We start from the raw sequence: 25,629 nt of genomic DNA on the forward strand, positions 1-25,629 counted from the left end.
TCAGAGCTCATGTGTTTATTTAGCAGGGAGATGGGGCTCCATCAGCAGGACGGCCTGGGGGCAGCTGGCTCAGCACACTGGGAGAGGACTCTACCAGCTCTCACCGGCATTGTGGCTGGTGGGGCAGCTGGCAGCACGCTGGATAGAGGGAGACACTGGAGAGAAGGTTGGAGAGAGAGGAGGCATCTTCGGGAGGCACAATGGAGTGAAGGTGGCAGCAGTGCTAAGGCAGGGGAGGAGAAAAGGCAGACCCCGGCCCCCTCAGCCCTCTCCAGCCGTACTCACTGAGCACTCAGTCATCGATGCACTGGTCTGTGGAGGGAGAAAGTCCATCAGAACAGGCAACCTGTGCGTGTATGTATGTGTGCATGTGTGCATGCATGCGTGGGTGTGCGTGTGCATGTGTGTGAGAGATCCATGACGGCCAGGACCTTGGCACTGCCTGTGGGCAACCTGGACCATGTTGTAAGAGATCTGGGGAGTCCTTTCAGGGATGGGGCATCAGAGAGGCCAATGACAGGGCAGGGGATGCAGGAGAAAGACCCTGGGAGATACTGTTCTCCTGGGGAGGCAAGTGAGGCTCAGCCACGTGGCTGCTGAGGCACCCAGGCCTCCTGTATATTTTCCCTTAGGGAGGCTGGTGGCTCTCTGAGGGGCCTGGATAGAGCCTCCTGCCCAGGTCAGGCCTCCTAAAGTCAAGGACATTGCCCAAGTCAATGATGAGCAAGACCCAGAGCATGGAAAGGAGGTGGGCCAGGACAAGGGCCTGGGAATAAGAGGAGGAGGTGGCCCAGGGCAGTGAGACTGGGTCTGGTTCCTCATCTGGGGGGGTCCCGCCAAAACTGCTGGAGAGGAGCACTTGGGGCCTGGAACCCTGGGGGAGGAGCATGGTCTTCTTGAACCCAAAGTGTCTCCCATGGAGCTCCTGGACCATCCACCCTTCTTGTGACTGAAGCAGGGGACAGAGTCTCTCCTCTCCCACTTTTCCTGGTGGAGCAGCATCAGGCCTGGACAGTCCCCATGTACCCTCTTCCCAGCTTGCCATTACCGATTGGGGTAGGGAAGATGATGTGGTTGTCTGTGAGGCCCAGAGATTTGGCGAAGCGGATGAAATTCTCCTTCAGTCCAAGGGGCAGCTCCTTAGTTCTCCCTGTGACCAAGGTGGCCAGTTGAATGAGTGAACAAGGCCTCAGATCCCTTCCTCCTGGAGGGGCTTGGAAATGACTATACCCCTGGCCACCTGGAGCTTTAGAGTGGAATTGGTACAAGTGAGGTCGGGATCCCAGTCCCCTATGGGGTGGAGGAGGACCTACCATAGAGGGTGGTCTTAAAGTATTCCTCATTCTTGAATGCCTTCTTGAAGAACACTGTCGCATGCTGGTCATAGTTGGTGGCCACCACCCGCACAGTGTAGCTTTGTACTCCAGGGTACCCTGCAGGTGTGGACAGTGAGGGGTTGGCCTTGCCCTGGCTGGGAGAAGGGAACTGTCCCCTTTCTCCCAGCCCATCAGCATGGCTTTCTCCCCTCAGAATGGCACCTGTGTAAGGGGCCAGGGATGTCCATGCCCCTTCCAGAAGCACCCTGCCCCCTGGAGCCCCACTCCCAAGGCCCCACCTCACTCAGGACTTACGCTCAATGTTGCCCAGGGTCAACTGGCCTGGCTGGGAGCTTGGGACAAAAGTTCTGATCCAGTAGTCACAGTTCCCATTCCTGTGGAAGCAAGAGATGGGCAATGAGAGGGGACACGGTGTAAGCTTAGACCTGGGCTGGGCGAGATTGGGGCTGGAGCTGCAGCAGGACTCAGATACCCCCAATCCAGCCCAAGTCACAACAGCCCATCCCCCATCTCCCTTCTGCCCTTGAGCAGAGGCCTCCAGCTGAGATGGGCTCTGGCCTTTCCCTCTTCATCTTCCCTGGCTGTCCCTCCTTGTTCACTGCCCCAAACCACTGGACCCTGCTCAGACCCTTAGCATAGCACCAACTGCCCTTCCCTCCTCCAGCTGCCTCCCTGGGTGGCCTCCCCACACACGGTCTCCTCCCTCAGCACTTATCCCAATTCTTATCTAGCTTCCTCTCTCTCTGCACCTGGGTGATGGCTCTGCCACTGAGGTTCAGGTCTGCTCCATGCCAAGCACTCCCCCAGCTCTTGGACCAAACCAGTCCCCCAAGTCCCACCTGTTCCCTGGCACCCCAGGGCTGAGATCCCCAACCTGCCCTTTCTTTTCTTGTCTCTCATTTTTATTTTTTTTTTTGAGACAGAGTCTTACTACATTGCCCTTGGTAGAGTGCCGTGGCGTCACAGTTCACAGCAACCTTAAACTCTTGGGCTTAAGCGATTCTCTTGCCTCAGCCTCCCTAGTAGCTGGGGCTACAAGTGCCCACTACAACGCCCGACTATTTTTTGTTGCAGTTGTCTTTGTTGTTTAGCTGGCCTGGGCCCGGTTCCAATCCACCAGCCTCGGTGTATATAGCTGGCGCCATAGCCACTGTGCTACGGGTGCTGAACCCCTGTCTTGTTTTCTAACCACAGTGCATATGTTTCCCCACTACTGTCTGTGTGTGTTTGAGCTGAAGTGACCCATAAATGTTGTTCTAATGAACAGAGGAAGGAATGAACAAATAGATGAATTCAGCACGGACACTGGGCGAATGACAGGATGTCTCAGCCTTGGCCAGTCTTTGGGGGGTGACATAAGTCTGCCTCTCAGACCCCAGGGAGGTTGTGTTTCTTACCTGAGCAGGGTGGAGGTGACGTTGTAGCTGTGGTCTTCTTTCAGCTCATAGGTGGTAGTGTACATTGTAAACTTGCCTTCTTTTTCTTTGTTAATTGCATTCCCTGCCAGGCCTACCACGTACCACTTCCCCTGGAACTGCAGGGAGCTTGTGGTGAGCAGAGCCCAGGACTGGCCCTAGGAGCCACCCCTTTACTCTGTCTCTGCTGCACCTCTGGACAGCCTGGCCTAGAACTAGGAGCCCTCTAACTGGGCTTGTGCTGATGAAGCTGGCCAAAGCCAGAGGCTGTCAGGCTGGGAAGAAACCCTGGGAGAGGAGGCAGCCTTAAGTCTGGCAGGGCCAGGGGTGACTCTGGGGAAGTGGCTGGTGGATCTTCCTGAGCCTTAGTCTTCTCATCTGTACAGGACTAAAGATGTTTCCACCTTGCATAGGTAAGGGGGGGTTGTGAGAGACAAGGGGTGGTCAGGTGACCCTGAGATGGGGTGGAAATCAGAGCATTTTACGTGGCTTCCATCAGGGGACCCAGGTGCCAGGGGAGCTGCAGCCTGGGCCCTGGACTCCCTGAGTCCCACCGTCCTACCTAACACTCCTCAGTGTCTTCACCTCTCCTCTCCTCTGCTCCCCCTCTTCCTCAGGCCCTCCCTGCAGGTGCCCCCTCCAGGCCCCTTACCTGGTCATCCTTGAAGTTTGGCTGCAGAGGGACCCTGGTCAGGGGTGGGGCTGGGATCAGGTTTGGGGTAGAGTCCAGGGCCTGGATCTGCAGTGCCCCCAGCAGGGTGAGGCCCAGCCACAGGACACCTAGGGGCATGGTTTCAGGGCAGAAGAAGCAGGCACTCTGGGAAGCTGCTGGCTGGCAGAGGTGAGGGAGGAGGAGAATGAGGAGGCTTGCTTGGGGATCCTATTTATGGGCCCACCTGGCTGCTTGCCTAACCCCGGGTGGAGTGATTCATCCTTTGCCAAATCCAGGAAGGTGAGGCAATTGTCAGCAATTCCTGCTGTAACACTTGGCGAGATTTCTACCCTTTTCTTCCCCTGGTCAGGATTTTGCAAGACGGAAGGACAAGAAGGCCTGGAGGGGAGAGCAGGGGATCTTCCCAGTGTTCTAAACCTCTGCAGGAACAAGGACTCGCACTGTGCATTCCGCAAGGGATTCCCTTCCTCTAATGGGCAGTGGCCCTGATCCAGGAAATAGCTGTCATGTCTGACCTCCAGGAGCCCCTGCCCAGCCCCAGCACAGGGCGGGAGCTACCACTGCCTCCCACAGATATGTGCTGTTTCCTTGTTCCTGTAAGGATCAGGGAAGGGTTGGGCAGCTGAGCATGGACAAGAAGGAATAGGAGCCCCATGCCAGGCCCTGGCATAGGGTGAGGTCCATGCCCCAAGTGCAGGAGTGGATGGCAACAACGCAGCCTCTCCTGGGAGCCTAGTAGGTAGAGGCCCCAAGCTGGGCACGTGGACCACAGATGTGGCTGCTGGACATAGCTGGGTGCTGAGGCTACAATCCCAGCTCATTGTGGAGCCTTGGTGGCAGACGATGCAGGCCAGCCCTTGCCCTGGGTCAAAGGGATTGGTGGGGGAGGGGAAGGCAGGTTCTATCCTCCTGCTCTGGACACCAGGTGCTTTGGGTTACAAGGAGTGTAAGGATTTGTCTTTGAAAATAGGGGGTACCAGGCGGCACCTGTGGCTCAAAGGGGTAGGGCGCTGGCTCCATATGCTGGAGGTGGTGGTTCAAACCCAGCCCCAGCCAAGATACTGAAAAAAAAAATAGGGGGTCAGGTACAAGAGAGGCTCCCCCATCCCCTTGGGTCCTGCCCCTCCATCTAAGCGATGATAGGGCAGGAGGCAAGGGAACAAAATTGTAGGGAATGATGTTGCCACTAAAGCCCCTCCTTCCAGAGGCACCAGTGGCCAGCCTTTCCCTCCAAAGCCTCCATTTTCCCACCTTTTACCCTTGCTCCCAGCCTCAGGGGCTCCACACCTACTCTGACTTTAAAAAGTATCCTCAGGGGCGGCACCTGTGGCTCAGTGAGTAGGGCGCTGGCCCCATATACAGAGGGTGGCAGGTTTGAACCCGGCCCCGGCCAAACTGCAGCAACAACAAAAAAAAATAGCTGGGCGTTGTCGTGGGCACCTATAGTCCCAGCTACCCGGGAGGCTGAGGCAAGAGAATCGCCTAAGCCCAAGAGTTGGAGGTTGCTGTGAGCTGTGATGCCACGGTACTCTACCGAGGGCAACATCATGAGACTCCATCTCAAAAAAAAAATGTATCCTCAAATCTGACTGGGCATAGGACCTATAATTCTAGCACTTTGGGAGGGAGAGGTGGGAAGTTCACTTAAAGTCAGGAGTTCGAGATGAGCCTGGACAACATAACAACACCTCGTTTCCAACAAAATACAATAATTAGCTGGGTGTGGTGGTCATGCCTTCAGTCTCAGCCACTCAGGAGGCCGAGGCAGGAAGCTCTCTTGAGCCTAGGAGTTGGAGGTTACAGTGAGCCATGATGGCACCACTGCAATCCAGCCTGGGTGACAGAGCAAGACACTGTCTCAGAAAAAAATAAAAAAGGATCCAGCCAGGCACAGTGGCTCATGTCTGTAATCCTAGCACTCTGGGAGGCTGAGGCGGGAGGATTGCTTGAGCTCAGAAATGTTCAAGATCAAGATGTTCCCTTGCGGTTCTTACATCTCAGGAATCTAGTCTGACCCCTGGGTCTGGTTTCTAGAAGCTTGTGAGCAGTGTTCAGTCCAGCTATGAATGGCTGACCTTCTGCCTTGTTTGAAGGCTGGGCAGAAAGTTGACTAGGCAGGCATGTCAGAGCCGGGGCCATACCTGGGAGGAGCCCCCAGAGGCCTAGTCATGGTCACAGGAACTCTTGGTGTCCACGGGTTGGCAATCCTTGGTCACGGCAGGTCCGGGCTGGGCACCCTATCCACAAATACCCAAGAGCAGGAAGGGCTCCTTGGTGTTGGGTGCTTGTTCCTATAGAGTCTTGGGTTGAGTCTTTTGTTTCCAGAAGCACTTTCCAACCCCATTGCCCATCTCTCATGCCAGGTTAATCAGGGGCCCTCGGGGATCTCCTATCCCTTCCACCTGATGGGGACCCTGTCTGTGGAAAAATTGAAAGGCAGCTCTCTATCCCTCCCCCTAATGCACTCACTGGGCTCCAACTCTGGTGAGGCCTTGGGGTCCACTGGACAGGGGGAAGTAGGCCCTGCTCCTTGAGGTCTGGCTCAAGCCGGTCTCCTGGTTCTGGCACTCAGGTGCCTGGCCCAGTTATCCCCTTAGATGGTGCTCCTGCTGTTCATTCCAGAGCCTGGACTTCTGTGTGGGCAAGAGGGCCCACAGTAACCACAGGGGCAGAGACAGCCATCCAGCAGGTAGAGGGTGCATGTTAGACCCCTGTGGAGCTGGCAGTGGGCACCACCTCATAGGCCTCTACCTGGCACAGTCTTGTTGCTGTTCCAGACCTCGCTCCTCCCAGCTCTGCAGCCCCCCACATCTTCCCTGTGGTAACTTCTGGGTTATCCTACACTCCCCGCTACCCAGGCCCTTGGCTTGACCTCTGCTGGACACCATCAAAAGTGGAGTGTGAGAGAACAGGTCTGGCTCTCCTGAAAGTCTGTGTCTTCTCTGTGCCCTGAGAGCCCAGCATAGAGGACAGGGTAGTGGGTGTGGGAAGGGTTGGTTCAAGAGACCTGATATTGAGGCGATGTCCTGGGTCTAGAAACCTGGCGCTCAGGCTCCTGCCTGGGCCTTCCCCTGCTGCACCACAGGGGCTATGACTGACAGGAATGTGACCCCCTGGGCCTTCCCACTTATCCCAGAGGTGGAGGAGGATTGGGGTCCTAGCTCCAGCTCCCTCTTGGCACCAAGTATTTATTTTGGACAGGAGGTGTCTGTGACTGAGCCTCCCTCTCTGGGAGGAGGCCTGAACAAAGCTGGGACAGGAAGCGAGGACCCAGGTCTGGCTCTGAAGGGAGTGTGTTCACATCCAGAAGGAGAAGGGACTGATCTGGGCTGGCAGAGGGTGGAGTGAGGGGGCTGAGAGGAGGGTGTAAGGAGCAGAGAAGATCAAGCCACAGAGAACACCTACCCTTGGCCTGGACACTGTCCCTCATTAGCCCAGTTCTCAGGGGGCTCAGGTCAGCAGTCTGCGGAGAAGAGTGTCTAGGAACAGGGCTTAGTGGCCCAGACCTTGGGCTGAAGGAAGGACCACGCCCTGGCCTCCTCCCATGACTCCTGGAATCATCTCTGGGGTGGGACACCTCTGTGTGAGCATGATGGCCAAGCTGGAGGCCATAAGGCACAAGTCTCAGTGTGTTTTACTGGGCCCAGAGTCTCTCACGCCTCCCCCACGGTCACTGCAGCCCCATTGCCCCTCCCTAGGAGTTCAGCCTGGGTCCCCCTGTCCTGGGCCACCTCCCCATGGTGCCAGGTCTCTCTCTGTCCTGGGCTCCTTCCTCCTGACATTCCTGGGACCCCCATTTCATGCTACCACCTCCCATTGCTGCTGGGTTCCCTCCATTCAGGCCAGTTCCTCCCCACACCCTGGGGCCCCTGCCTTCTCCATGTCCACAGGTCTCCTGTGGCTTCCCTTAAAAGCTCACTTTCTTAACAGTGAGTTTCGTACAGTTAATATCTTCTGCAATCTGGAGAGGCTGAGAACTTCCCAAATCATCAAATTACTGCAACAAATTACCACAACCTTATTGGCCTAAAACAACACACTCTGAAGACCAAAAGTTCAGTATCGGAAATTCCCGGAGTGCAGCTGGGCCAGTCTCCTGTGACGCGCCAGGGCATCGTTCCAGGGGTCTCCCAGATGTCCTGGCTTGTGGCCCCATCTCCGTCTCTGTCCTCATGTGGCCTCCTCCACTTCATGTGTCACCTCCCTCTGCCTGTGCTGACATTTAGGACCCACCTGGGTAATCTGGGTCACCTCCTCATCTAAGTGGAATGATGGGAGGGAAAGGAGGAGGGAAAGGGGAAAGGCCAATCATTAGTCCACAGTATCTGTCTTCTACTATTTAAATATAGTGAGTTGTGAAAATAATTTTAATCTTCGGTGCTGGGCAAGGTGGCACCCACCTGTAGTCCCAGCTACTTGGGAGGCTGAAGTGGGAAGATCTTTTGAGCCCAGGAATTTGAGGCCAGACTGGCCAACATGGCAAGACCCTGTCTCTAAAACATAAAAATAATTTTATTCTTCTCCTAGAAATTTGAAAAAAGAACATACTGTGCATTGTGTCGTGAACCAGGAATGAGAATACTGTCACTCTTCAAGAAAGGAAAAAATATAGTTTATTTGCTTTTGAAGAGAGCAATGCACATAATCACATCCACAAACATTTTTTTCCACACAAAGTTTTTACATTAATCATTTACACAAATATCTTCCAGGGCCATTATTCAGCCCACCATTGTCTCCACTTTTTCTGTGTGGTAGAAGGGGACTGACCCACACAAACCTGTTCTCTCCACACCTCAGTTTCCCCCTGTTCTGGGCCACCACACTAGGCCTGCTCCCAGCAAGACTGGGTTCATCTCCGGGGGCGACTGGGGCCACAGGTGGCTGCCCTGTGCAGGGAGCTGCAGCCAGGTGCTCAGAGAGCCCCCAGCCGCCCGGGTGGAGGAGCTACAGAGTCCAGCTGTGTCTCAGGCAGGTTCAGGGCTGGAAGGTAGGAGCCTTGCCTTTCTCCCACCAGCGTCCTTCTGGTGTTAACTCAGGGTACCCACAGGCTCCCGAGTATGTACCAAGCATGCCCCCTCCCACATGCTATGTGTGTCATGAGACACCAAGAGGGCCTTGCCTGCTATTTGAGGTCCTCAGGGGTCCTTCCATCCCTGGGCAGAGCCTCTCCCCTTCTACGGCTAAGTCTCACTAGAAGCAGGGGCAAGGAAGGGCCATTTCCCACCACCTGCCCAGTGAGGGACACGGGGAGAGTCACAGAGAAGGCAGGCTGACTTCTCACCTTGGCATTTGTGGACTGGGCTTGGGTCAGGAAAAGTCTAAAGGCAAGTGCCATGGATCTGCCCCTGGTGGATGGTGGAGAGGGGCTGCTTGGAGAAGCTGCCACTTCCCAGGGGTAGGCAGGAGTGCTTGGTCATCCTGTGGCCTGAGTAGACCTTCCAGAGGGTCCCTCTGAAAAGCAATCCTGGCTGAAGAGCAGTCTGAACACTGGCACTCCCTCCAGCCAGAGACATCAGGAAGCTGCCTCTTCGTGTCCTGTTGGGCTCACAACAAACAAGGGACATTTACAGCCTAAAAGATGTGTTTTAGAATAAGACAGTTATGGGCTCAGGGTCCAAAGTAAGAATTCAGAAAAGAAACCACAAAACAGGGCTGGGCACATAATCCTAGCACTCTGGGAGGCTGAGGTGGGTGGATTGCTTGAGCTCATGAGCAAGAGACAGACACCATCTCTATTAAAAATAGAAAAACTAGTTGGCCATTGTGGCTGGCACCTTTAGTACCATCTCCTTGGGAGACTGCGGCAAGAGGATTGCTCAAGCCCAAGAGTTTGAGGTTGCTGTGAGCTATGATACCATAGCACTCTACCCAGGGTGACAGAGTGAGATTCTGCCTCAAATTAAATAAAAAAGAAGAAAAAAGCAGAAAGAAAGAAAGAAACCACAGAATAAATCCAAAGAAAATGGAAGGAGAAAATAAATAGAAGCAATCGGCTGGGCATGGTAGCTCATGCCTGTAGGCCCAGCTACTCAGCAGGCTGAGGCAGGAGGAGCACTTGTGGCCAGGAGTTCTCGGTTGCTGTGAGCTGTGACTGACTGTTCCATTGCACCCAGCAGCCTGAGTGACAGGGTGAGAACTGTTTCAAAAAAAAAAAGAGAGAGAAGAAATCAATGAAATAGAAAGGAATATAAAAGCCAAAAGCTGGGCAGCGCCTGTGGCTCAGTAAGTAGGGCGCCGGCCCTATATACCGAGAGTGGCGAGTTCGAACTCGGCCCCGGCCAAAAAAAAAAAAAAAAAAGCCATAAAGGTGACTCTTGGAAAAGACTAGTAAAATAGAAATTTGGAAAAACTTTCTCAAGACAAGAAGATTCTAGCATTCTCTCACTATCCCTTTGTCTATAGACTTTATAGTTATGTCCCGTTTTTTGTTCATACTGTTGTTCACTTGTGTCCTATGATACAATGTTATAAATAATAAAATGGGAAAAATTCCAGCAAATTATAACAAAATAGATTGAAGGAAAAAAAGTCCGAGTCACTCTATAATTATTACAGAAATTGAATCTGTTAACAAATCTCTATGTAGGGGTGGTGCCTGTGGCTCAAAAGGGTAGGACGCCGGCCCCATATGCCAGAGGTGGCGGGTTCAAACCCAGCCCTGGCCAAAAACTGCAAAAAAAAAAAAAAAAAAGAAAAGAAAAAACATTAAAAAACAAACAAAAAAACCCAAATCTCTACATAAAGACAACACCAAACAATGCAAAAAACTGCTCATGTTCAAAGTGCACAATGTGATTTTTTTTTTTTTTTGCAGTTTTTGGCCGGGCCTGGGTTTGAACCCACCACCTCCGGCATGTGGGGCTGGCACCCTACCCCTTTGAGCCACAGGCACCGCCCTACAATGTGATGTTTTTTAAAAATAAATTTTTATTATAAGAATAGTTATAGATTTGCAGAAAAATTGTGAGGACAGTACAGATTTCCCCTATACTCTGCGCCCTGCTTTCTCTATTAACATTTTACATGAGGATAGTACATTTGACACAATTAACAAACCAATATTGATACATTATTATTAACCAAATCTGTACTTTCTCCAGATTTCCTGTTTTTTCCTAGAGCCCCATTTCTGTCCCAGGATCCCACCCAGGAGACCACATTACATTTCTTTTTTTTTTTTTTTATTGTTGGGGATTCATTGAGGGTACAATAAGCCAGGTTACACTGATTGCAATTGTTAGGTAAAGGCCCTCTTGCAATTATGTCTTGCCCCCAAAAGGAGTGGCACACACCAAGGCCCCACCCCCCTCCCTCCGTCCCTCTTTCTGCTTCCCTCCCCCATAACCTTAATTGTCATTAATTGTCCTCATATCAAAATTGAGTACATAGGATTCATGTCACATTACATTTCATTGTTGTCTCTTTAGGCTCCTCTTGGCTGTGACAGTGCCTCAGACTTTCCTTGGTTTTGATGTCCCTGCCAATGTGGGATTTTCCTTCATTTTCTTCCTCACTTCTCTTCCTTTCTTTCTTCCCTCTTTTCTTCTTTTTCTCTCTTTTTTTTTGAAGACGGAGTCTCAGTTTGTCACCCTCAGTAGAGTGCTGTGGCGTCATAGCTCATGGCAACCTCAAACTGTTGGGCTCAAGTGATCCTCTTGCCTCAGCCTCTGAGAAGCTGGGACTAGAGGCACCCAGAACAATGCCCGGCTATTTTTAGAGACAAGGTCTTGCTCTGGCTCAGGCTAGTCTTGAACCTGTGAGCTCAGGTGATCCACCACCTTGGCCTCCCAGTGTGCTAGGATTACAGGCATGAGCCACTGTGCCCGGACCCGTCTTTCTCTGTTTCTTTCTTTCCTTATTTATTTATTTATTTGAGACAGTGCCTCAAACTGTCATCCTGGGTAGAGTGCTGTGACGTCACAGCTCACAGCAACCTCCAACTCCTGGGCTCAAGCGAGTCTCCTGCCTCCGCCTCCCAAGTAGCTGGGACTATAGATGCCCGCCACAATGCCTGACTATTTTTTGGTTGCAGTTGTCATTTGGCAGGCCTGGGCTGGATTTGAACCTGCCAACTCAGGTGTACATGGCTGGCGCCTTAGCCACTTGAGCCACAGGCGCCCAGCCTCCTTATTTATTTTTGAGAGAGTGTCTCACTCTGTTGCCCAGGCTAGAATGCCATGGCATCAGCCCAACTCACAGCAACCTCGCACTCCTGGGCTCAAACAATCCTTCTGCCTCAGCCTCCCGAGGAGCTGGGTCTACAGGTGCCCACTACCACACCTGGCTAATTTTTCTATTTTTAGTAGAAACAGGTCTTGCTCTTGCTTAGGCTGGCCTTAAACTCCTGAGCTCAGGTGATCTTCCTGCCTCAGTCTCACAGAGTGCTAGGGTTGTAAGCATGAGCCACTGAAAAATCCTCACCTGGATTTTTCTTGACAGCTATAGTTTTTCTATAGCTGTGACAGGTTTTAGGGAGAAAGACCACAGAGGTAAAGTGCCATTTCCATCACACCATCTCAAGGCTAACTTACTTGCTCTCACAATCAACAGGACTTACACTGTTGACGGTGACCTGATCACCTGGCTGGGGTGCATTTGTTAGGTTTCTCCCTATAAAGTTATTCCTTTATCATTCCTTTTGACACCGTACTCTTTTTTTTTTTTTTTTCAGTTTTTGGCTGGGGCTGGGTTTGAACCCACCACCTCCAGCATATGGGGCCAGCACCCTCCTCCTTCTAGCCATAGGCACCACCCAACACAGTACTCTTTGGAAGGAAGTCACAATATACAGCCTACACCCAAGGAGTGGGGAGTTTTGCTCCATCTCCTGTGGGCAGAGAATCTATGGAAATTACTTGGAATTCTGCAAGGGATTTGTTTTTTCTTCATTTGTTTATTTATTTATCTGATCACTTATTTATATTATTATGGACTTGTCAAATAAAACTGATAGGAGACCATTGGTTTAGACTGAGCCCCTGCACTAGGCCCAACAGACCAAACCAGAATGGAATCACTCATGCTGAAATTCCCCATCACCAAGCTTAAATTAAATTGTTTAGCTAACCTTCTGAGAATCAGGAGAGTGAGAAACAAAAGCCAAATACCCAAACAAGCCAGGGTATTGGCTTTAACCTTTACAAGGAAATAACTTTGAAATGATCAATCTGCTTTTTGTTCTGTTTCTACTTTGCTCAGCCCTTATCTGTCTATAAAACCCCTGCTAGGCTCATCAAAATATTTTACAGAACAAGGTTTTGCCTGGCTCTAGAATTGTAAATAAAAGCCAGTGAAGATCTTGCAACTTAATTTGTCTTATGTTTTTTTTTGTAGAGACAGAGTCTCACTTTATGGCCCTCGGTAGAGTGCCGTGGCCTCACATAGCTCACAGCAACCTCCAACTCCTGGGCTTAAGCGATTCTCTTGCCTCAGCCTCCCGAGTAGCTGGGACTACAGGCGCCCGCCACAACGCCTGGCTATTTTTTGGCTGCAGTTTGGCCGGGGCCAGGTTTGAACCCGTCACCCTCAGTATATGGGGCCGGCGCCTTACCGACTGAGCCACAGGCGCCGCCCAATTTGTCTTAATTTTGTTTTTTGACAGATGCATGGATATTTATTTTATACCTTCGGTCATAACCCAATACTACTTTATTTTGTTCAGATTGTTTTGACTTTAGCCACTGGGAGCTCCTGAGTCCTTCTGACATACCCTCTTCATTGTGGTTTTTGAGCAATTGGTAAGTTTTGACATCAATAAATGCTCACAAAACCAACACCACAATCTAGATGATGAACATGCTCCTGGTCCCTGAGGACCCCTCCCGCCCTCTGTAATCCTTCCCTTAACCCACTGGTTCTCAGCCTTCTTAATGCTGCAGTCCTTTAATGCAGTTCCTGTGGGTTGAGACCCACAGGTTGAGAACCATTGCCTTAACCTCTTCTTCACTGTTGTCCCTACCCCAGGTGACCAGCAACATGGTTTCTGCCACCATAGTGAATAGTTCATGTTACCTCTGTGAACGGAACCGCATGGCACATACTCTTTGCTGCCTCACCTCTTTCACTCAATGTGATTAATTTTGTCACTTATCCCTTCAGTAGGTTCTGGCCCAGCTAAGAGACCACGGGGCACCTTCCTGGGTGTTAAGGAGGGGGAGTTGGCAGGGTCAGCAGGAGTGGCAGAGCAGTGCCAGGGAGCGGTGGAGGGGCTAACAGAGGCTGGCAGGAGGGGTGACTGTGGCAGGAGCAAAAGACAAGAATATGGCCAGGTGAGGAAGATGGCGGGTTGGGTGGTTGTGCCTGCACTGAGGGGGGGATGTCTGGGGGACATGCTCGCTGTTCCAGAGGTAGCAGAAACCCAGGCCTGGAGTTAGGATAGGCTGACCTGAAGCCAAAGGCTGGGGTCTTCGGGACACATGTGTGACAGAAAAGAGAGGAAGGAAGAGGCGCCATGGGCGTGTGTACCATGATCAGAGGCAGAGGGGGCAGGATGGAATCCTGAGGAGCCTTTTTTTTTGAGACAGAGTCTCCCTCTGTCACCAGGGCTAGTGTGGTGCCATCAACATAGCTTACTGCAATCTCCTGGGCTCCAGTGATCCTCCTGCTTTAGCTTCCCCAAGTAGCTGGAACTATAGGCCTGTGCCACCATGCCCAGCTAATTTTTTCTACTTTTTGTATAGACAGGGTCTTGGTTTTGCTCAGGCTGGTCTCAAACTCTTGAGCTCAAGTGATCCTCCTGCCTCAGCCTCCCAGAGTGGTGGGATTATAGGCATGAGCCACTGTACCCTGCCAGTAACTTTTTTTTTTGAGGCAGTCTCACTCTCTCACTTTGCTACCCAGGCAGGAGTAGTACCATGGCATCAAGCTAGCTGACAGCAACCTCAGACCAGACCCCTGGGCTCAAATTGTCCTCCTGCCTCAGCCTCCCAAGTACCTGGGACTACAGCTGCACACCACCACACCTGGCTAATTTTTCTATTTTTAGTAGAGATGGAGTATTGCTCTTGCTCAGGCTGGTCTCTAACTCCTGAGCTCAAACAATCCTCCTGCCTTGGCCTCTCAGAGTGCTAGGATCACAGGCATGAACCCACTGTGCCTGATACAAAACCTAATTCTTAGGAGTCAGGCTGCAGAAGCTGAGGGAAGAAAGAGACGGGAAAGTGTGTTCAGAGAGACTGAAGGAAAACCAGGAGCAATGAAGTCACAGAGCCATGAGGGGAATATGTCCATAAGACCGGCCACCAAGTCACATACCAAGGGCAGGTCACAGAAGTCATGGCCCAGAATGGGGCTCATGGGATAGCAAGATCCAGATTCTGCCCAGACAGAGGCTCCATTCTCTCATTCATGAGAACCTGGGGTCCTGCCTACCTGTACCAGATGTCTAGGTCTGTACTGCTGCTATAATAAGATATCACAGACCAGGCAATTTATTTATTTTTATTATTTATTTATTTGAGGCAGAGCCTCAAGCTGTTGCCCTGGGTAGAGTGTCGTGACATCACAGCTCACAGCAACCTCCAACTCTTGGGCTCAAGCGATTCTCCTGCCTTCACCTCCCAAGTAGCTGGGACTACAGGCGCCCGCCACCACGCCCAGCTATTTTTTGGTTGCAGCCGTCATTGTTGTTTGGCAGGTCCAGGCTGGATTCAAACCCACCAGCTCTGGTGTATGTGGCTGGTGCCTTAACCACTTGAGCCACAGGCGCTGAGCCCAGACCAACTTATAAATAGAAATCTATTGCTCACAGTTCTGGAAGCTGGGAAGTTCAAGATCAAGGTGCTGGCAGGTTCAGTGCATGGGAAGGGACTGTTCCTCATAGGCACCTTCAAGGTGCCCTCACGTGGCAAAAAAGATGGAAGGGCAAAAACGGCCTAGCTGGTTCCCTTAGGCCCTTTTATAACAGTATTAATCCCATTCATGAGGGTTGATCACCTCTTAAAGGACTCACCTCCAATGTTACCACATTGAATATTAGGTTCCAACATATGAAATTTGGGGAGACACATACATTCAAACCATAGCAATGGCCAGCCTGGAATGGGGCACTCTGTCCCCTCACCAGGCCATGGTGGGGGAGGCTGTGCCCACTTGCTCAGCCCTGGGCTTAGGGCTGGACTAGGATCAGAGCAAGGTCAGGGAGGAGGCCAGGAGCTGGGGACAGAGGGAAGGGGTGGGACAGAGATAGGGCTGGGGTAGAAGATGGGTTGGGACAAATCAGAGACAGTATAGGGCTGAGAGAGAGATGGGCAGGAAAAGGGGCCTCACAGCTCAGGTTGGGCTCCATGCCACCCCAACCCTATTAGCCTCTAAGATTTGCTTAGTCTCTGTCCTTGAGCTCCATCCAGCTCAGCCATAGCCAGTTGCTCAGTCCCTGGGGCCTGAGTCTGTGCTGACCACAGATTGGAGATCTCTGGCCAGAGTGAATCAAGGAAGTAGCAGTGCAGGGACCAAGGGCAGTGAGGCAGAATGAGCCCTGGACCACAAGCCAAGAGTTGTCTTGGCCAGGACAAAGAAAAAGAACTTTGCCAAGTATTCTGACAGAGGCTGGTCATTGGGTGTCCTTCATAAATGTGGCAAAGGATGACTCTTCCCATGCTAGGATGGAGCAGCTAGCTTCCAGGTGGGCCTGCCCAGGCGCTAGTCTCACTGGCTTCCAGCCTTTTCTCAATTGTTTTCTCATTCAATCCTGAAACATCTCAATGCAGGAGACACTAATTGTGCCTATTTCATACATGAGGAAGTTGAGGCGGGAGAAAGTGAGAAGGGAGCTGAGGGTTCTCTCTCTCCGGAATCTAGCCCTGTACTCCTAAGCACGCAATTGGCCGCTTTGTAAGCTGGTCATAGCTGTAAAACAGGGCTGGCTCCTCACAACTCTCAGGTGTGCAGGGACCAGCTCGCAGGTGCACTGCATCCGAGAGAGCACCTGTAAGTCAGGATCCCGGAGGGGAGGGGCTGTTCTGGGAGTCTTCAGTCTCTTCCAAGCCCCCAGGCCTGTCCCGTTTCCCCTTCCTAGGAGGGCAACCCTGGAAAAGCAAAGGTCACTTCAGCAGCCCCCTTGGGTCACCTGCTTCCCCAAAGCCATCGTTCTCGCCTTCCGTTTCCGCCTCCAGCGGCATGCCCAGGATCCAGTTGGGGGTCCACATAGCGGGCTTGGGGGCCGCAAGGGCCGCAGGGAACGTGAAGGCAGTGGAGTGAAATCGGGGCCAAAAAGGAGGAAGCGGCGGCTGAATTCTGTGGCGCACAGGAACCTGAGCCCAAGCTTAAGCCCCGCCCCCGCCCGAGGTCTCCGCCCCTAAGTCCCTCTACACTCCCCAGGTCTCCGCCCACTCATCGAGCCCCGCCCCCTTTCTTGGCGGTGTGTGGGGCTGTCCCAGGGCTGCCAGCGGAGTAGGACAGGTGGAGAAGCTTGGTGGGGCGAGCGTACCCGGCAGAGCAGCAGGGAAGCCTGTCACCCTACTCTATTGTCTGTCCCTGGGGACCGTCGGGTGGACAGCTCCCCGTGAGCGAAATCCGAGACACGTGGTTTCCAAGGACCCCGCTGGGTTCCGGAAAATTTTATGGTTCGTGTCACAGCACAAACGTGCAGTGGAACGGGAGGGCAGAAAGAGCCGGAGTTGCGGCCGCCACCCCAGTGGGCCCGAGTCGGGCCGTTTCTGGGGCCTTCAGGGGCTGGAAGCCGGGCCCTTCCCCTGATACTCGGAAAGATTTAATTTCTTCTGAATGGGTGCCTGAAGCAGAAACGGCTAAGCATGTATTACAGACAGCCAGCCGCTCAGGGGCCATGCCACAAGCTAGTTGGCCAAGGAAGGGACCAACACGTGGACACTCCCTGCGCTCGGCAGGGTCACCGCTGAGCCTCGTTACACAGACACCTTCAGAGGTGGAGGCGAGAGAGGCACCCAGGCGTCCCCGAATGTGCTTTTGCAGCTCTGTCGGGTTTTTGGAACCTGGGCGCCGGACACACGGCTCTGTCCCTAAGAGGCTACCTGTTCCCGGCGGCATCTCTGTCACCCCGGGTTAACAGCCTTGCGGCAAGGACCCGGCCCTTTAAGGGCTCTGAGACGCGGCTGACTTCGTTTTGCGCGCCCGCCCGCGGCGCCGGCAGAGCGAAAATGGCCCAGGCGGCGCGGGCCGTGCGGGCGCTGTGGCAGGGCCGGTGCGTCCCTGCCTGGAGGCTGGGCGGCCTCCCGCGGCCACTGTTCCCCATGCAGAGCCAGGCTGGCCTTACGGGATCGGCGGGCGGCCCATTCCCCGCCGTCACTGCCCGTAATGGGAGCTCACGGCTGCTGGGGGCGGCGGCGTTGGCCCTGGGGGGCGCTTTGGGTCTGTACCACACAACGCGGTGGCACCTGCACTTCCAGGAACTCCGAGCAGAGCACTCAGGCGTGCAGGTAAGGCCAGGCCGCGACGTGGATGGGGAAGCTGTATCAGCGCCGAACTCGGGACTCCTGGGACCCTGCGGGGTCAGGATTCGCTTCTGCTCGATGGTGACCTTGGGGGAGTGACTGGGTCTTAACTCTCCCAACCCTCAGCGTCCTCATCTGTAAAATGGGGGCGCTATTGATGCCGGCTCGTTACCTAGAATCGTTCTGTTTCTCCTAAAATTGTTCTTCTATCATGATTTAAGGGGGCATTTTTGCCTCGTTCACAGGCTTCTATTTTTTTTTTTTAATTGAGACAGAGTCTCATTTTGTCACCCTTGGTAGAGTGCTGTGGCGTCATAGCTCACAGCAACTCAAACTCTTGAGCTCAAGCGATTCTCTTGCCTCAACCTCCCTAGTAGCTAGGACACAGGAGCTTGCCACAACGCCTGGCCATTTTGTTTGTTCATTTGTTTGTTTCAAACCTACCGGCCCGGAGCATATTGCTGGCGCCCCTTTCACAGGCTTCTAAACGTTTTCTCCCTCCCCTCACGCCCCCTACCCCCCACTAAGTTTGCGCACTTAGTAGCAGCAGCAGCTGCAGCAGCAGTAGTAGTACTTTCAGGGAACTGATGACCCTTAGACTCCAGGTCCCAAAACAGGGAGGGGCAGGTAGGGAGCTCTGCCAAGTGGTGGCTCACCTGCCCTTGGGGCACTCTGTATTCTGCACTATCACAGTCCTTCTCTGTTCCCCAAACCCCATTCCCATAGATACCCTTTCCTGGACCCAGGGGAGCAGGGATGGGTGCAAAGGGAGCAGAGCACCCTGTGTGTCCCTGCCCCCTCCCCACCTCCATGGTCCAGCCATTTTCCACTCTTAACATTGAGGGAAGTAATCACACCTGTGGCTTTCAAACATGAACAAGCAGCAGGGCTTGGGCCCAGATACAGCCCTCTCCTTTGGGATTTGAGATAGACCCTGCTCTTGTGATGCTGGCCTGGCAGAGCCCAGCTCTGCCTCTCCCCCAAAGTTCCTGGGGTTGGAAGAGTGGGGGGAGCCAACCAAGCTGAAATACTTGCTCTGCAAGTGGGAGCACACACACCTGGGGCTATCTGGCGTCCCCTGGGGACTGGAGGGGGATGAGAGATGTCTGTCCAGTGTTAGAGACTGGACGATCCTTCCTGCCTGGAGTGCATGCTAGCTGGGGACTTGAATCTGGCCTGTCCACACTTTGAGACCCTTCCCTACCTCCCATTTCTCCCAATATTCTCAAGGTCATCTCAAAAGACTCCCCTGAGAAACATGTTGCTTGGGGGTAGCGACTGGGCCTGGGGCACCAGGCATCAGAAGCCACCTCCCTTTGCTGCCCACAGATTTCCCTGTCCAGTCGCCTGCAGCTGACCCTGTACCAGTACAAGACGTGTCCTTTCTGCAGCAAGGTCCGGGCATTCCTGGACTTTCATGCGCTACCCTACCAGGTGGTGGAGGTGAACCCTGTGCGAAGGGCTGAGATCAAGTTCTCCTCCTACAGGAAGGTGCCCATCCTGATGGCCCAGGACGGAGAAAACTTGGTGAGCCTTGGGGGAATCAACTTCCCTCCTGTCCTGGATTGTTGTCTGGGAGTGTCCCCAAGTCTGGCCCTGCTGTGTTGCATGGAAGGCATTTGTGGTGCTTAGGCCTCTGCTGAGGGTTGTGAGAGAAAAGTAGCTGGTTACAGCATGTGGCTGCCAGATGCAGGCGCCCTTCCCACCAGTGCCAGTGCCAGTGCCAGCTGGGCTGGGAAAGGCTGCATCACAGGGTCTAACAACTTGGGTTCTGAAGTCAGGGTGATCTGGGTTTGAGGTGTGACTCACTCATGCACTGGCTTTTTGACTTGGGGCAAGTCACTTAGCCCCTCTGGGCTTTTTTCTTCATTAGTCAACATTAGTCAATACAATACGTTGTGTTGCAGAGACAGCAGATAGGAGATACCTGGTACAGTGCTTTGTACTTAATATGTGGCACCTGGAGCCACCTGCCCCTTAGTGCATGGGATGCCAGATGGCTGAGGTGGCTGGGGCCTTGACCCCAGAGCTTCCCTGTAAGCCACACTGGGGTCTCCTTTGTTCAGGCAGTGGTATTAGGGGCAAGCCCTCAGGGATGGACAAACAGCACTCAGGCCACAGTGAGCAGCTGCCTCCAAATGCCTGGGCTTTCCTGCCTCTGACCTAAAACCAGCCTGTTTTTCCAGCAACAACTGAATGACTCCTCTATCATCATCAGTGCCCTCAAGACTTACCTGGTATCAGGGTAAGGAGCACCTCCAAGACCAAGGCAGCATCGTGTTTGGCCCTTCCTGCTTCCCTGGAGCCCTCGCCTTAGGTTCTACTTGGGTGCAGGGTGGAGCTGTTGCTTAGATTTCCAGAATGGGCCACTGGCATCCTACTCTGAGACCCTCTACTTCCTTGCTTCCCCTCATCTCCCTCCATCATGAAAGTGCTACTGGTGTCTACCCCAAATCCCTCTTGGTGTAAGAGGGTGGAGAACCTCCATGGGTCAGGGTGGGTTGGTCAGCCAAGTTGGACAGGAATAAGAGGAGGTTGTGGTGAGACTCCTGTTCTCTCCCAAAGGCAGCCACTGGAAGAGATCATCACCTACTACCCACCCATGAAGGCTGTGAATGACCAGGGCAAAGAAGTGACCGAGTTCTGCAATAAGTACTGGCTCATGCTAGATGAGAAGGAGGCCCAGCAAATGTATGGTGGAAAAGAGGCGAGGACGTGAGTGGGGCCAGCAGGGGCAGGGACAGGGGCAGGGTCAGGGCCAGGGTCTGCCCCAGAGGAAGATGAGCCACTGTGAGTGAGGGGCCGTGTGAAAGACCGAGGCACACCTGGGTTGAGTGTCAGTAAAGTCCTTACTACCCAGGCTTCGGCCTCTTGCTTGCACAGTGGGTACATTCTGGGAAGGCACTTGCTCCCAGCCGCTCCCAGGCCCTCCCTCTGTCCTTCCCGTGTGCAGGGAGGAGATGAAGTGGCGGCAGTGGGCGGACGACTGGCTGGTGCACCTCATCTCCCCCAATGTGTACCGCACGCCTGCTGAGGCCCTGGCCTCTTTTGACTACATCGTCCGTGAGGGCAAGTTCGGGGCTGTGGAAGGCGCCGTGGCTAAGTACATGGGCGCAGCTGCCATGTACCTCATCAGCAAGCGGCTGAAGAGCAGGTGACGGTGCAATTCGTGAGTGTGTCTCTGTGTGTGACCGCGACCTGCTGGCCCAAGCGCCTGGTACGATGAGCTGTGCTGACCCCATCTAACCCCTTGAGAGCTTGGCGAGAAACTGAGGCCCAAAGAAGTCTAGAAAGTCCTTATGGCTAACAGCCAAGCCAGGGCCTGCACCTGGAGCCCCTGATTGCCTCCTGACCCAGGGGCACTGGGGCTGGGCCCTAACCCGGGCCCCTTCTGCTTCTCTCTCCTTGCACAGGGCTTTTTTTTTCTTTGACGCAGTCTCACTCTATCACCTTAGAATTGAGTGCCATGGCGTCAGCCTAGCTCACAGCAATCTCAAACTCTTGGGCTCACATAATCCTCTTGCCTCAGCCTACAGGCTGTACTACAGACACCGACCACAACACCCAGCTAATTTTTCTATTTTTAGTAGAGACGGGTCTCACTCTTGCTCAGGTTGGTCTCAAACTCCTGAACTCAAGCAGTCTGCCCTCCCTCCTTGGCCTCCCAGAGTGCTAGGATTACAGGCACGAGCCACCATGCCCAACGAATGGTTGGGGCTCTTACCCTTCCTGAACAATCTTCCCTTCTGGGGCAGCGTCTCACCGAGGCCTCTGTGGCTGTGACACCCTCACCAGGGGAGCCAACCCCCCACCACTCCTTCCTCCTCTCCCCAGGGGGGTCACCACTTCCTCCTGGGCTGGGGTGGGAGCTCCTCTGATGGACTTTCCCCCACTCCTGCCCCAGGCACCACCTCAGGGATGACGTTCGTGAGGACCTCTATGAGGCTGCGGACAAGTGGGTGGCAGCTGTGGGCAAACACCGGCCCTTCATGGGGGGCCAGAAGCCAAACCTTGCTGATCTGGTGAGTGTGCTGGTGGTGGGTGGTGCCCAGACTGAGGGGCCTGTCCTGAGGGGCAGATTTGTGAGGAAGATCCCAGGCAATGCCCACATCTTGCCAGAGGATTTGCCGCCATCTTGTCAGTGCAGAAACCCAGCTGCAGAAGTTATCTTGGTTCATAACTGACAAGTTGAGGGAAAGCATTGGCTTTGGGCCTGGCTGGATCCCAAGGCCTAGGTGGCCTTACCAGGACCCAGGGTCTCCCTATCACCATGTCAGTCCTGCTTTTCTCAGAGTTGGCTTCAGCCTCAGGCAGATGTGGCTGACTCTAGTCCTGGGACCAGCATCTCACTGGTCTGGCTTCCTTTCCCATTCTTGAAGTCGTCCTGCAGGTAGTGGCCTTCATCATGGAGCTGGGTGGTGGGGTCTCTTTCCCCAGTTTCAGGGGAGTTGTGGAGGGCTTTTTTCCCAAGGAGAGGCAGGAAAAACCCATAGCCTCCCCATAGCTTCCTTCAAAGCCCCTCATACAAATCTGGCCCTTCATTGGGTCCTGACAGAGGAGGTGACAGGCCCCGGGCACACAGCTAGCAGGGGATAGGCAGAGCCTGATGTCCGTCTGTGGCCTGGGTGCCCCCGTCCCCGCCCAGCATGGTAACACATTCCTCCCCGCCACACCAGGCGGTGTACGGTGTGCTGCGTGTCATGGAGGGACTGGAGGCCTTCAACGACCTGATGCGGCATACACACATCCAGCCCTGGTATCTGCGGGTGGAGAAGGCCATCGCAGAGGCGTCCCCAGTGCACTGAGTGTCCCTGCCCACAGGGGGAAGGCAGTGGAAGAGGCCAGCGCCTGGTGATGCTGTCTGTTAAGGGGACATCCTGCATCTTGCCCACCCCTCGACCCCCTCTTGCTTTTAACACAGAGTGCCTGCTGGGGCCCTGGTGTGCTAGGGACAAGGCCCAGGGTCAGTTTCCATTCGCAACAGCCCTGAGGGGCAGGAGGGATGACTTCCTTCTCCCATCTCTGCTATGCCTCAAGCCTCCTTGTCCTCTGGGCCTTCTCCTGGGGCTCTCAGTGGCTGTCCTTTGGATACACCTTGTGTGTGGGGAATCAAACCAGACTCCTGCCTTCGACTGGGCAGCAGGACTGTTTGTTTAGGGGGAGCCAGGGCTCTCCCTGGTTCTGATTCTTCCCAAGTGCCCCCTGAGACTGGGTCACATTTGTAATAAAGAAAAGGTTTGCTGCTTCAGTGCTAGGTGCTGTTATGTGTGGCCACATGACACGGGGACTGTTGGTCAAGGATGCCTCAGGGCGAGGCTGCATCAGCCCCAGTGCTGACTCCTGTCAGCCTGGTGCTTGCTGAGTGGCGGGCATCACGCCGCACCACACCCAGGGCACCACTGTGGGCACAGGTCCAGATCTCCCTTCACCCACTTGGTGGTGGGACTCTCAAACTCCTGAACTTGAGCAGTCCTCCCTCCCTCCTTGGCCTCCAGAGTGCTAGGATTACAGGCATGAGCCACCATGCCCAACCAATTCCAGGTCTCCCTTCACCCACTTGGTGGTGGGACTCTCCAAGCCTTGGTTTCCTCCTTTGTCCTGTGGTGCAGGATAGTCTCACCTCATGGTAAACTTGTGAGGGTTCTATGACAAGACTCAGGTCACATGCACAGCATGATGTCCAGCTCAGCAGGCCCATTCAGACCCCTGCTGCACAGAGTGTGGTCTCGGTCCCCTGGTTCCCCTGAGAGGCATGGTGGCCTTCCCGGGGGGCCCTCCGAGGCCAGGCAGGGGACCAGTGAGCCAAATGCCACCCACCTGGCCCTTGCAGTTGGGTGATTGGCTAGCGCCCCAGACTCTTAGGAAAAATTTAAATTTAAAAATTTTTATTTTCTTTTATCTTTTTGCAGTTCTGGCCAGGGCTGGGTTTGAACCCGCCACCTCTGGCATATGGGGCCAGTGCCCTACTCCTTTGAGCCACAGGCCACCCTTCTTTATTGTTTTAAAAGCAAAAATAACTCATGTTCCCTATAATATGAACTAACAGTCAAATAAGGTAGAAGGTTGAGGACCCTGGGGACAGACAGTGTGATGTCTGGTCTGGAAGCAGATAGTTGTGGAGTCTGTGGCCTCGGTTCCTCCTGCAGGGCCTGTCATCTGCTTTGTTCTTGGTCCCATCCTGGGCATCTCACCTTACCACCTCCTGCTGCACTGGCTTGTTCTTTCTTGTGACTACAGAGGGCAGCACTTCCCAGATCCACTGTTACCCACCATGTGCCAACTGGGAGCACCAACTCAAGGTACACGGGCCACAGAAGGCGGAGAGGCCAGGGCTGAGCATATGTCGGTCTATGACATGAGGAAACATGGAAGCCACCTTTGAGGGGCCAACAGATGTCCCACTTCCCTGGTCAGGACGTAAGTCCTGGGGGCCTTTGCTCCAGGGACTTGAGATGGCCTGTGGACCCAAGAATCTCCCTCAGTAGGACAGGAACTAGGCCAGGAATGACATGGGGTGCCAAGGAATGGTTCTCCCTGTATCCCTCCATCCGTTTATGCCTCCACTCCTGTATTGCTCCATCTCACCATCCCTGTATCCTTCCATCCTTGTATCTCTGTATCCCCCATCCCAGTATCCCTCCATCCCCCATCCCACATCCCAGTATCCTGTATCCCCATCCCAGTATCCCCCCATCCTTGTATCCCTGTATCACCCCATCCCAGTGTCCCTCCATCCTTGTATCCCTGTATCCCCCCATCCCAGTATCCCTCCATCCTTGTATCCCTGTATCCCCCCCATTCTAGTATCCCTCCATCCTTGTATCCTGTATCCCCCATCCCAGTATCCCTCCATCCTTGTATCCCTGTATCCCCCCATCCTTGTATCCCTGTATCCCCATCCCAGTATCCCTCCATCCTTGTATCCTGTATCCCCCATCCCAGTATCCCTCCATCCTTGTATCCTGTATCCCCATCCCAGTATCCCTCCATCCTTGTATCCCTGTATCCCCCATTCCAGTATCCCTCCATCCTTGTATCCTGTATCCCCCAACCCAGTATCCCTCCATCCTTGTATCCTGTATCCCCCATCCCAGTATCCCTCCATCCTTGTATCCTGTATCCCCCATCCCAGTATCCCTCCATCCTTGTATCCCTGTATCCCCCATCCCAGTATCCCTCCATCCTTGTATCCTGTATCCCCATCCCGGTATCCCTCCATCCTTGTATCCTGTATCCCCATCCCGGTATCCCTCCATCCTTGTATCCCTGTATCCCCCATCCCAGTATCCCTCCATCCTTGTATCCTGTATCCCCATCCCAGTATCCCTCCATCCTTGTATCCTGTATCCCCATCCCAGTATCCCTCCATCCTTGTATCCTGTATCCCCATCCCAGTATCCCTCCATCCTTGTATCCTGTATCCCCATCCCAGTATCCCTCCATCCTTGTATCCTGTATCCCCATCCCAGTATTCCTCCATCCTTGTATCCTGTATCCCCATCCCAGTATCCCTCCATCCTTGTATCCTGTATCCCCATCCCAGTATCCCTCCATCCTTGTATCCTGTATCCCCATCCCAGTATCCCTCCATCCTTGTATCCTGTATCCCCATCCCAGTATCCCTCCATCCTTGTATCGCTGTATCCCCTATCCCAGTATCCCTCCATCCTTGTATCCTGTATCCCCATCCCAGTATCCCTCCATCCTTGTATCCTGTATCCCCATCCCAGTATCCCTCCATCCTTGTATCCTGTATCCCCATCCCAGTATCCCTCCATCCTTGTATCCCTGTA

General features: G+C 53.7%; 2 protein-coding genes across 3 annotated transcripts; one reads left to right on the forward strand and one right to left on the reverse strand.

The window, feature by feature from the left end:
• Positions 1–3,615, reverse strand: LCN2 (lipocalin 2). Of its 2 annotated transcripts, none has more exons than XM_053561566.1 (7): positions 3,405–3,615; positions 2,735–2,871; positions 1,632–1,711; positions 1,314–1,433; positions 1,049–1,150; positions 286–312; positions 1–155 (listed from the first exon to the last, which is right to left on the reverse strand). In XM_053561566.1, the coding sequence occupies exons 1-6, from the start codon at positions 3,540–3,542 to the stop codon at positions 293–295; spliced, it is 597 nt and encodes a 198-aa protein (XP_053417541.1). In that variant the 5' UTR covers positions 3,543–3,615; the 3' UTR covers positions 1–155; positions 286–292. The 2 variants fall into 2 exon arrangements, with proteins under 2 accessions (XP_053417541.1, XP_053417533.1); XM_053561558.1 differs by having other exon boundaries at positions 1–186; positions 3,405–3,612.
• A 13,207-nt stretch (positions 3,616–16,822) lies between these two features.
• On the forward strand, positions 16,823–23,084 carry PTGES2 (prostaglandin E synthase 2). The gene is made up of 7 exons (XM_053561391.1): positions 16,823–17,821; positions 19,166–19,363; positions 20,023–20,081; positions 20,402–20,551; positions 20,790–20,990; positions 21,741–21,858; positions 22,513–23,084. Exons 1-7 carry the CDS (start codon positions 17,543–17,545, stop codon positions 22,639–22,641), a joined length of 1,134 nt encoding a protein of 377 aa, XP_053417366.1. The 5' UTR covers positions 16,823–17,542; the 3' UTR covers positions 22,642–23,084.
• Positions 23,085–25,629: the final 2,545 nt, after the last annotated feature.

This window comes from Nycticebus coucang, chromosome 2 (genome assembly GCF_027406575.1).
Source record: "Nycticebus coucang isolate mNycCou1 chromosome 2, mNycCou1.pri, whole genome shotgun sequence".
Lineage (NCBI taxonomy): Eukaryota > Metazoa > Chordata > Mammalia > Primates > Lorisidae > Nycticebus > Nycticebus coucang.

What these genes read in the sequence shown, in the direction of transcription:
- PTGES2 (XM_053561391.1), top strand. Translation starts at nt 17,543, where the DNA reads ATGGCCCAGGCGGCGCGGGCCGTGCGGGCGCTGTGGCAGGGCCGGTGC. An exon ending in CAGAGCACTCAGGCGTGCAG is followed by an intron (nt 17,822 to 19,165) that starts GTAAGGCCAGGC and finishes TGCTGCCCACAG; the next exon opens with ATTTCCCTGTCCAGTCGCCT. An exon ending in AGCCAAACCTTGCTGATCTG is followed by an intron (nt 21,859 to 22,512) that starts GTGAGTGTGCTG and finishes CCGCCACACCAG; the next exon opens with GCGGTGTACGGTGTGCTGCG.
- LCN2 (XM_053561566.1), bottom strand. Translation starts at nt 3,542, where the DNA reads ATGCCCCTAGGTGTCCTGTGGCTGGGCCTCACCCTGCTGGGGGCACTG. An exon ending in GTCACCTCCACCCTGCTCAG is followed by an intron (nt 1,712 to 2,734) that starts GTAAGAAACACA and finishes TTGCTTCCACAG; the next exon opens with GAATGGGAACTGTGACTACT. An exon ending in CATCTTCCCTACCCCAATCG is followed by an intron (nt 313 to 1,048) that starts GTAATGGCAAGC and finishes CTCCCTCCACAG; the next exon opens with ACCAGTGCATCGATGACTGA.